Source organism: Epinephelus lanceolatus, chromosome 5, assembly GCF_041903045.1.
Source record: "Epinephelus lanceolatus isolate andai-2023 chromosome 5, ASM4190304v1, whole genome shotgun sequence".
NCBI classification, from domain to species: domain Eukaryota; kingdom Metazoa; phylum Chordata; class Actinopteri; order Perciformes; family Serranidae; genus Epinephelus; species Epinephelus lanceolatus.
Window position 1 is genome coordinate 17,188,709 of NC_135738.1, and position 11,024 is coordinate 17,199,732.

The following is an 11,024-nucleotide window of genomic DNA, read 5'->3' on the forward strand; positions in this document are numbered from 1 at the left end:
AACAACTGTGTGTACGGTTGTGTGCAAGACTCACTGTTGGTCTAATGTTTAGCTGTATGAAACCAACTATTTCTCTTCTCTCTGTATTGACAGGCCACAAATGAACCAGTTGTTCCGCGTGATACTGTGGATCCTCTCTTCCGGCCTGTTAACTTCCTCGTCCCCTTCACGCCACAGCAAGGAGAAATCACAGGTGTGACAAACAGCACTCAGACAGAAAAGAAAATCCTGCTCACTCACACACCCACAAAACATCTATTTTAGGTCACTGACATTTTCACCAAAACCGCTGTCATTTCTAGGTGAGGTGCGGATGCCTTCGGGCAAGACTGCTCGCCCGCATATCACTGACAATAAGGATGGCACCATCACAATCAAGTACCAGCCCACAGAGAGAGGTCTGCACGAGATGGACATCAAATATGAAGGCAACCACATTCCAGGTCAGAAACGCGGCACATTAGAGACCAGCTGTCAACTTTAAAAATAACCTTGATTTATAGCTTTTATTTTTGTAAGCACAATGTGATAGATAGGCTCAATCTCAATACACCCCTTGCCTCTACCACTTAGCCCTCACCCATTTGTTTTGCACGTTCGTGTCTAGAGGCAGGGTGTCCTGATTCTTGTTGGGACAGAGAGGTAGGGCGAAGTGTTGGGACTACATGGCCCTCCTTTTTCAGAGTCACACTCCTAACTGAGTGTAACAAGCAAAAAAAGAAAGAAAATGTATTTTCTTTATTAATAAAGATTTAAAAAATACAATAACCTTAGTGTTATCTAAATTTAATGTCATTTCAATGTAATATTGTCATTTTATTTATAACAAGCACAACAAAAGAAGCACTAGTCTAGTAGTACGCTGATGTCTCGGTAGCTAACTTTATATTGTTATTGCTGATTTGTGATTGACTGTAACGCTTTTTGACATATTGCAATCTCATGCTCCCCCTCTTTAATGACATATGATGTCCAAAAGTCCAGCGACTAAATTGCTGCGTTTATTCCAGCTCCTCTAACATGAGTGCAGACTGGCAGAGCAGGAGCACTGGTCGCTAATGTTAGCCTACAATGTACTGCAAGTGGCCTGGTAATGAAGCATTCTTTTCTTATTTGCCTGACTTATTTGATCGATTGATAGCGTGAAACTTAAGTTCAGTCAGGACCACTTAAGTCAAAGAAAACCTAAGGTGTAAAGCCTGTGGAGATAGCACACCTCCCTGCCCTTCCATGCGCCTACATGGAAAGCCTAAGGCAGGGAGAGCAGCAGCAAAGACCTCCTGGGCACAGAACAGAGCCAGCATCACTGACAAACAGAAATGACACTGATAAGTCAGACACAGCACGAAAAGGAGGAGCTGCTGTGGAGGCAGGTTGTGAAGCGGCTTGCAGAGGAAGCAGCAACAGTAGGCAGGCCAGAGCAGTTTAAACAGGGTGCCCTGAAGGAGATTCGCCAATTGGTTGCATAGAAAGGAATCATGTAATCTGTTGCATCAATCAGCTGCTCCATCAGTTGATTGGGATGTTTGAGATCAGCTGATGTAGCTGGGATATGAACTGAGCTTGACATTGTGTCCTGCCTGAACTAATGCTATGCTCAATGGTGAACGAATCACGTGTAGAAAGGGATTGGTCCATACTATTCACAGTTTTGAGTCTCATTACTGTTGGCCAATCCCTTACAGGAAGCCCTCTGCAGTTCTTTGTGGATGCTGTGAACAGCGGAGTGGTGACTGCTTATGGTCCAGGTCTGAGTTACGGCATGGTCAACAAGGCTGCTACTTTCACCGTTGTCACCAAGAATGCAGGAGAAGGTACTACCTAACTTCCCCAGTCATATTTGGTTATAGAGTTAACCCTTACTGTGTTGTAGAAAAGTAAAAATATGGGTGTTTTTTCTCTCTCCCACTCAGGTGGTCTGTCACTGGCAGTGGAGGGTCCCTCTAAGGCCGAGATCACCTGCAAGGACAACAAAGACGGTACCTGCACTGTGTCCTACCTGCCCACAGCTCCAGGAGACTACAACATCATCGTCAAGTTTGACAACAAGCACATTCCTGGCAGTCCCTTTACTGCTAAGATCACTGGTGGGGACATAAATCACTTCTCCTACATTTTTTAACACTGTTGACATATATATAAAATGGATGGATTCATTATAAATCAGGTTTTAGGGGTAGACAAACATCTAAACCACCTTTTTTATGTCAAGGGGACGATGCCATAACCAGGACATCCCAGCTGAATGTCGGAACAGCGGCTGACGTGTCCCTGAAGATTGCAGAGACTGATCTGAGCTCCCTGACTGCCAGTATCAGAGCACCATCAGGCAACGAGGAGCCCTGCCTGCTCAAGAGGCTGCCCAACAGACACCTCGGTGAGATATTCACTGGCGAGATACACAAAATAACAGGGAGGGTGGAACACAGATAAGACGAATGCATTTAGAGTTCATTTTTCTGCTTTGTTGTCTTGATTTTTTTCCCTCTCTCTGCCTTTTTTTTTTTTTTACATTTGCAGGTATTTCTTTCACCCCTAAGGAGGTCGGCGAGCATGAAGTGAGCGTGAGGAAGAACGGCGTGCACGTGGCCAACAGCCCTTTTAAAATCATGGTCGGCCAGTCAGAGATCGGCGAGGCCAGCCGAGTGAAGGCTTTCGGTAAAGGCCTGGTGGAGGCACACACTTTTGAAATGGCTGAGTTCTTTGTGGATACAAGGAACGCAGGTAAGATATAGAGACGGTGCGTTTCACCTTCACAGCAAGTGTGGCTGGAAAAAATACATAGCAATGCATACTTTTTCAACATCTCTCTACTTCTCTTCTTCCTTTAGGTTATGGAGGTCTAGCATTGTCAATCGAAGGTCCGAGCAAAGTGGATATCAACTGTGAAGATATGGAGGATGGGACATGCAGAGTCACTTACTGTCCAACAGAACCTGGAAATTACACTGTTAACATCAAGTTTGCTGAAAAACATATTCCAGGTTTGACTATTTTACTTGGAAAATCAACAAATAAAACATTTCCCATCTTAAAATAAAATAACTGTCTATATATTTTGATAACTGTGTATGCGTTTGTGCCCTCCAGGAAGTCCTTTCACAGTAAAGGTGACCGGAGAAGGAAGGATGAAGGAGAGTATCACTAGAAAGAGACAGGCCTCTTCTATTGCCTCAGTGGGCAGCACATGCGGCCTTAACCTCAAGATCCCAGGTGAGAACAAGAGCCAGTTAGAGGTGGTTGGAGGGCAGCGGTCAGCCATCTTAAAATCAATGAACCCGCTCCACACTCACATTTGTATTCTCGCTGCTTTCTCCTCGCTGTAGGAAACTGGTTCCAGATGGTTTCAGCTCAGGAGAGACTGACCAGGACGTTCACCCGCAGCAGCCACACCTACACCCGCACAGAGCGCACGGAGATCAGCAAAACCCGCGGCGGGGAGACCAAGAGGGAGGTGCGAGTGGAGGAGAGCACCCAGGTGGGCGGAGGAGGAAGCCCCTTCAGAGATGTGTTTGGAGACTTTCTGGGCAGAGAGTCTCTCAGCAGCTTCGCCGGCATCACTGCCAGACCTGAGGGTGAGAGTACGAATTTAAAGCCAAATTTTGAAATGTGAAAACTGGTATGCTTTGGCTTAGAGGTCCAGTGTGTAGGATTTAGGGGGATCTATTTTCAGAAAGGGAATGTATGTTTTTGTTAGTGTACAATCACCTGGTGAGCAGGTCCTTGTCTACAGAGATCACCGTGTTGCTCCACCATGTTTCTACAGTGGCCTAGAGTGGACAAACCAAACACTGGCTCTCTTTAATCAGTGTTTTTACTATTTTTAATCACCTGTACCATTTATTTTAGAGAGGGAGAGACCTCTGCGGATAATTCAGCTCATGGTAAAACCCTCCTGGACATGAACACTGAAGGGACTTCACATTTGACACAGGAGAAAATATAGCTGGTTGCAAACTGCAGTCCTCATCACTAGATGCCACTAAATCCTACACACTGCTCTATTTAACTGTCCTATAAAGTACATATGTTCCAGTATTTTTAGCCAAGGATATCTGTTACATACCCTCTGCCCCTCTGCAAATGTCTTGGCTGTATCTAAACATGTCGCCTTGCTGCTCTGCCTCATCCAGTTGAGAGTGGCTCTCAGACCATGACGGCTCAGGTGACCAGCCCCAGTGGGAAAACAGTGGATGCTGACATCGTGGATGGTGGGAGCAGCACCTACAGCGTGCGCTTCATCCCCCATGAAATGGGAGCCCACACTGTCAACGTCAAGTACAGGGGCCAACACGTCCCTGGTAGCCCCTTCCAGTTTACTGTGGGGCCCATGGGGGAAGGAGGAGCGCACAAGGTCCGCGCAGGTGGACCTGGTCTGGAAAGAGGCGTGGCTGGAGCACCATGTAAGTTAACTCTGTGGATTGTGGACAGTGGAAAGAAAAGTTTTTTCTGTATACTCCTCAGGATATTTTAAAAGTTTCATGAAATGTTCACACTTAAAAACTTTGTTTCACCCTCTGCAGCTGAATTTAGTATCTGGACCAGAGAGGCAGGTGCTGGCGGTCTGTCTATCGCTGTAGAAGGCCCCAGCAAGGCTGAAATCTCATTTGAGGACAGGAAAGATGGCTCCTGCGGCGTCTCTTACATAGTGAAAGAACCAGGTAAAACTTTTGTCACCAGCAAGTGTGGAAGTTTCCTCATTTGAATGTTTTTTTTGTAGTTTTTTTTTGTGAGTATTTTGTTTTTCTCACTCTGCACTGCTAAACCTTTCAGTAATTCTTCCTCCAGTTCATTTGATCGTGAAAGTAAATAACCTGTCTGCGTCCCCAGGTGACTACGAGGTGTCAATCAAGTTTAACAACGAGCACATCCCTGACAGCCCATTCATCGTTCCGATTGCTACACTGTCAGACGAGGCCCGCAGGCTCACTGTCACAAGCCTTCAGGTGAGATCACACACACATACACAGACCCAGAGTTGACAAAAGCCACATTAATTTTGTTGTGCAAAACAAGCACAGACACAACACATGCACAGTCAGAAAATATCAGGGTTGACGAGCAGATTGCATGCAACATAATGTTTGAGTGGCTGTAAGATATTTCTGTCTGATAGCACTTTGCCCTTGAATTGTAATTGAATGCCAGCGTTGGAGCAGTATCCGCGACTATAATACTGTGATGCTGGCCAGTGATGAAGGGCTGGATTAACTGTCCCTTGCTAATGTGGGGCAACACAAGCTGTGCTATGTGTGGGCAGTGTGCGAGTCTGTGTGATTGTGTTTCTGTCTGAGAGGACAAAGCAAGAAAACAGTGAGCGGAAGATAAAGACTCCTTTAAAGATACCTGTGACAGCTCACAATATTGCTCTCCTCACTTCACAGACGCGTGTTTTATTTGCCTTCACAGTTTCCATTACATTTGCCAACAATGCTAAAAACATGTATTTTTAGATGACTGAAATGCCATTTCAGAGTGCTTTCCTACCACTAGAAGCCAGGTGAAGTGCAATATCAGACCGACGTTTAAAATGTCACACTACCTCTTATGTCTGGTAGGACCACTCGTCCGCCTGTAGGGCCAAAACACTAAACGCCTCGCTGTAAACTCTGACCTTTCCTGCCTCTCACACCCAACCGCTCAATCTATTCTCGTTCAGGCGTGATGAGTCACAGCACACTTTGTGTCCCTTGAGGTGCGGGCACACACAAATGCACGCACATGTATTCTGATCATATTCCCTCTGTCTTTTGCAGGAGAAGGACTTGAAGGTAAACCAAGAGGCATCCTTCATGGTGCAGCGCAATGGTGCTCGAGGGGTGGTTGATGCCAAAGTCCACACTCCCTCTGGCTCTTCTGAGGAATGCTATGTCACTGAGCTCGACAGCGGTACGTACCAACCAAACTTTGAAGTACAGAGAGAATTCACTTTTTTTATACCTGTAAGCATCATTTAGGAGTAACATATCCACTTCTGTTGTGTTCAGACAAGAGTGCGATCCGCTTCATTCCACGGGAGAACGGAGTTCACTCCATAGATGTCAAGTTCAATGGATGCCACATTCCTGGGAGCCCATTTAACGTGCGAGTGGGAGACCCAGGGCTGGCTGGAGATCCAGGCATGGTGACAGCACATGGCCCTGGACTGCAGGGAGGAACCACAGGTAGATATCACCAACACCACCACTACAAATACGTACCACATTTACTGCTCATTAATGAGTAACTTAAGTATTTTTCAACCTGGACCCTCTTCTCCCATGATATTGTGTCTAAGTGACTAAAGGGAGCAACAGTTTTTTAAATCGGTGCAGTAATGTATCGTAACCACTCAGGGCATGTTCGCACGGTCATGGTTACCACTAGAAGTTCGTGTTTTTGCCACTGACAGGCTCAGATTGTTATTCTAAGTGCCTGCAACATTATGGAGAGGATCCCTACAGAGATAGACCTTTTTGTTTTAGAGGAAGATGCTCTTTGTTGAATCAGAAATAGCGCCGAAATCGCTATCGCCAAACCCACCAGACTCCGTTTAAATAAACAGTAATTTTATTATCCTAAAACACACCTCATTTGAAGTTGACAGAAGCAAAAAAAAACTCATAAAGCTGTCTTTGTTTGTCTGTTTACTGTTCTAACATTCATCAACTCTGGTTTGGTTGAAATTAAACCCTTAATTTAGATGTGAAAATATACTGTCTCTATATACACTAAACTGACTGTTTTCTGGTGTCTTTGCCGATATTTCAAGGTTGTCTGGTTAAACGAAATGGATCTTACTCTGCAACAAAAAAGTCTATCTCTGTAGGGATCCTTTCCATAAGTTGTAAGACATATAAGACAAATAACAATCTGAGCCTGTCAGTGGCAAAAACAATCCCTTTAAGTGGACGTAATTTACAGTGCGAACATGCCCTGAGTGGTTACATTGCAGCCTGTTTCACCACTGCTTGCTGCAGCGATCTTGCTCAATAGACCAGTTTCAACAATCGTTGTTCACATATTTTAACACACAAAAAAAGATCAATTGGGGCCAGGTTGGAAATACTGAAGTTCCCCTTTAAGCATGGTTTTCTTGTGATTTTATTTTCTAACATAACACCATGTGCAGTGTTTGAGTTAGTCTTTAATCTTTTCCTGCCTTGACCTCCTTCTTCCAGGTGTATCCTCAGAGTTTGTGGTCAACACCTGTAATGCAGGCTCCGCCACTCTATCGGTCAACATCGACGGCCCGTCCAAGGTCAAGATGGACTGCCGGGAGTGTCCTGAAGGCTACAAGATCACCTACACGCCCATGGCGCCCGGCAACTATCTCATCACCATCAAATACGGAGGACCACAGCACATAGTGGGCAGCCCCTTTAAAGCCAAAATCACAGGTCCGCCCGACAGTCACTCTCCCATCTGATCTGTGGATCTCACATGCCAAGTGTCTCGATTATGAAACAAATGTTCCTCTGAAAAAAAGTCAGGGAAATGTTATGTCATCTTCATTCATACTGCTCAGTGTACATCTTACATAAAAGCTGTCTCGCACTACGCTGATGTATTCCTGTTGCTGCCTGCTGCATACAAATGCCTTTTTTTATTAAGGTGACATAAAAATACTTTCAAGAATGAGAAGAACTCCCATGAGCTTTAGAAGTTCACTTTATTTGAAAGTGGTATGATATATTTTCCTATTTGAGCTCAGGCATTAGTCCACTTCCTTGCACTTATCTGTAGAAGAAAAGTCCCCGAGAGCAGCAGCATCTTTGCTTCCCTCATATCGATGTCAATACTGAGTGTATTATGTAATGTCTGGACTGAGCTCTGATGACATTAGATAACCTCTCCGTCTCTCCCTCTCCTGCAGGCGCCCGGCTGTCAGGGGGACACAGCCTCCACGAGACCTCCTCCGTCCTGGTGGAAACAGTCACCAAGACCTCCAAAGTGGGCGGCGCCTACAGCTCCAGCTCCTCCTCTTCCACCACCTCTTCAAAACTGACATCTGATGCCAGCAAGGTGGTTTGTCGCGGAGCGGGGCTGTCCAAGGCTGTGGTCGGACAGAAAAACAATTTTACAGTTGACTGCAGCAAAGCAGGTGAGACGCTCACCCAGATAAAGACAAAAGACACAAGCTGATCTCATATTCACACAGTAAAAATACAAGTCAAACACAAACAGAGTTTCTGCAGACAGTGCAGACTAAAGCTGATTGATTTTTGGCCACTTTTGGGCAGAGAAACAAGCTGTAAACACAACGCTGACATATTATCACCTTATAAAGTTGTTATGGTGAATGTGTTAGCATTCTTTGCCAGCAGACATGGAACAAAAATAACATTCATTTGTGCTTCTGGCAACCAGACTAAGTCCAGTTTTCACTCTGCTTTAGTTCAATTTTGTCTCCACCAACTCCTCGGGGAAATATCAGGCTCTTTAGCATCTCACTGCACCACTATGTTGGAGAGTTAGTCACTAACTTTGTCTGGTGTTTGGTGCTGGTCAGGCAGCATAATTTTGTCAGAGCTCTATACTGAAACAGAAATGTTAATGAGTGAGAGTCAACAAAACATTCAAGGTGTGGGCCTTAAAGGGACAGTTCCCCCCAGAATCAATACATATTTTTCCTCTTACTGTACCTGTAGTGCTGTATATCAGTCATAAGTGTTTTGGTGTGAGTTGCAGAGTGTTGGAGATATCGGCTGTAGAGATGTCTGTCTTCTCTCCAATATAATGGAACTAGATGGCACTCAGCTTGTGGTGATCAAAAAATACATTTGAAAAACTCAGCAGCAATGTCTCTTTTCAAAAATCATGACCTGGTTACTCAAAATAATCCACAGAGCTTGTTGTGAGCAGTTTCATGTAGGAACTATTTTCTTTCTACCGAGCTACATCCGCCAACTGTATCACCACACAGAAGGAAGCATGAATCTACTGCTAGCTCACCTAGCACCACTGAGCTAGCTAACATTACAGCTCAGCCGTGGAGGATGATATATGACTGCCGGGTGTAGCTCGGTATGAGAAGTATTTTAACCATGAAACAGCGGTTTCAAACGACCAATGAGCGCTGCCTTGGGATTTAATTAGCAAATCAGCGCTTAGGGTGTGACTAAAGCTGTTGTTAGGCTGTTGTCAAGTGGTGCATCGAACTAATGAGGAGGATTGAGGCTGTTCTAAATCTACGTGTCTTCTCATATTGCCCAACTTCGTAGTTTCTTTCACTTCACTCCACTCCACTCTTAAAACCTTGGCAAAGCAGGTATTTTTGGCATGGCTAAGCATCAAATGGATTTAAGATGACATCAGATTCAAGCGGATACATTGGTCTCTTGTGATTGTTTAGGGAGGATCAAATCCCCTCCTCTACTGAAGTCGGTTTGAGAGGATGCACTGTCAGACTGAAGATGGAGACGGAGAGTAACAAGCTGACAAATCTGTCTAAAATCAGACAAGTTGGCAGGTGTAGTTTGGTAGAAAGAAAATAGTTCCTACATGAAGCTGCTCACAACGAGGTCTGTCGATATCTTCACCAACCAGGTCATGATTTCTGGAAAGAGACATTGCTGTCGAGGTTTTTAAATGTATTTTTTGGCACTTTGAGCACCACAAGCTAAGAACCATCTAGTTCCATTATATTCAAGAGAAGGCAGAGATCTCTATGGACGATATCTACATAACTCTGCAACTCACACCAAAACAATCTAGACTGATAAACAACACTAGAGGTAAGAGGAAAATACGTATTTTTGGGGGGTGAACTGTCCCTTTAAAAACAAAACAAAGAGCTAAAAGACACTAAAACACTGAGGTAGAGCTGAGGTGAACTTCAGTCAGGTGATGATTCTCTATGGGTTTGTCACCACGATCTATTGGTCACATAAAAAGCCAACACACACACACACACCTGTGCAACTTTTCTACACCACAGTCATTAAACCCCGCTCTTTTTCCTTGTCCAGGTACCAACATGCTGATGGTGGGCGTGCACGGACCCCATGCCCCTTGCGAAGAGGTGTACGTCAAGCACATGGGCAACAAGCTCTACAATGTCACCTACACCGTCAAGGACATGGGCAGCTACACCGTCATCGTCAAATGGGGTGACGACAATGTCCCCGGGAGCCCTTACAAAATGGTTGTAGCCTAAAAAAAACTGTTCCAGTGCCCCTGTCCCTTCTCCTCCACTGACCCACCACCTGTTTCCCATCATGTGCACGCATCAATCAAACAACCCAGTACTTCTGCTCCGGCGCTGCTCTTCGCTCCTCAACGGATTACAAAATACTCAACATGCACTAAAACCTGCACGGACATTTGCTCACAGTTTTCTTCATGACAGAATATCTATTGTGCCAAAGTTTTTTATTAACTCCAGAAATCACATTTACAACCATGCAACCATTCAGAGTGACGTAAAGGCAAACAGGGTGGTTGACGAGTCTTTGAGTGATGTTTTGCTCGGTCCATGAATCTTCCTCTCTCCGTGCTGTTGTGTTGTAAACGGATTACATCATACATGAATGTTCAGAGACGTCGGAGTAATCAGCAGTATCAAAGCGTGGTGCAATATGGTTTTGTATGGTTTAAGAATGAGATATTGACTTTGTTTTGTTATATTAACCTATTTTTGGTAAGTCTTTGCAGACCTAATAAAGATTGAATCGCTAACTTTCCAAACGGAAGCTTCTGAATTTATTTGATTTCTCACAGTGCGTGCAGACCCTTCGCCTGTTCAGCAGGAGGCATTTCTTACTTTTTAGATTTTCATAGTTTCATCATGCAGCTATTTTCTGACCACTGCTGGTTCCTCTGTTTGAGCAGCTGTCAGGATAGCTTCTCTTGATCAGTCTCTCTGCTGCCAGCATCTAATGGATGGTAGATCTCCAGGCTTTTAATATATGTGAATCTCCTACAGCCTTTTCTTTACCTATAGCATCAAAATTAACATTACTGATTAGTATTACACTGATGAATCAATCAGATAATCTTCCACACCTCTCATTTACATCCTGTACTTGTCCAGATGCAATCAC

At 44.6% G+C, this 11,024-nt stretch overlaps 1 protein-coding gene across 2 annotated transcripts in view; it reads left to right on the forward strand.

The window, feature by feature from the left end:
- LOC117262190 (filamin-C-like) overlaps nucleotides 1-10,668 on the forward strand; it is a 29,933-nt gene extending 19,265 nt beyond the window's left edge. For both annotated transcript variants that reach the window (XM_033634955.2, XM_033634956.2), the window contains 17 exons: nucleotides 94-193; nucleotides 303-443; nucleotides 1,686-1,814; nucleotides 1,914-2,087; nucleotides 2,213-2,377; nucleotides 2,521-2,724; nucleotides 2,832-2,984; nucleotides 3,091-3,213; nucleotides 3,327-3,575; nucleotides 4,134-4,403; nucleotides 4,524-4,661; nucleotides 4,831-4,946; nucleotides 5,757-5,889; nucleotides 5,988-6,164; nucleotides 7,161-7,379; nucleotides 7,856-8,083; nucleotides 9,951-10,668. In XM_033634955.2, coding sequence (XP_033490846.1) covers nucleotides 94-193; nucleotides 303-443; nucleotides 1,686-1,814; nucleotides 1,914-2,087; nucleotides 2,213-2,377; nucleotides 2,521-2,724; nucleotides 2,832-2,984; nucleotides 3,091-3,213; nucleotides 3,327-3,575; nucleotides 4,134-4,403; nucleotides 4,524-4,661; nucleotides 4,831-4,946; nucleotides 5,757-5,889; nucleotides 5,988-6,164; nucleotides 7,161-7,379; nucleotides 7,856-8,083; nucleotides 9,951-10,138 — 2,907 coding nt within the window. In that variant the 3' untranslated portion in view covers nucleotides 10,139-10,668. The remainder of the gene's footprint in view (nucleotides 1-93; nucleotides 194-302; nucleotides 444-1,685; nucleotides 1,815-1,913; nucleotides 2,088-2,212; nucleotides 2,378-2,520; nucleotides 2,725-2,831; nucleotides 2,985-3,090; nucleotides 3,214-3,326; nucleotides 3,576-4,133; nucleotides 4,404-4,523; nucleotides 4,662-4,830; nucleotides 4,947-5,756; nucleotides 5,890-5,987; nucleotides 6,165-7,160; nucleotides 7,380-7,855; nucleotides 8,084-9,950) is intronic.
- The last annotated feature ends 356 nt before the right edge of the window (nucleotides 10,669-11,024 follow it).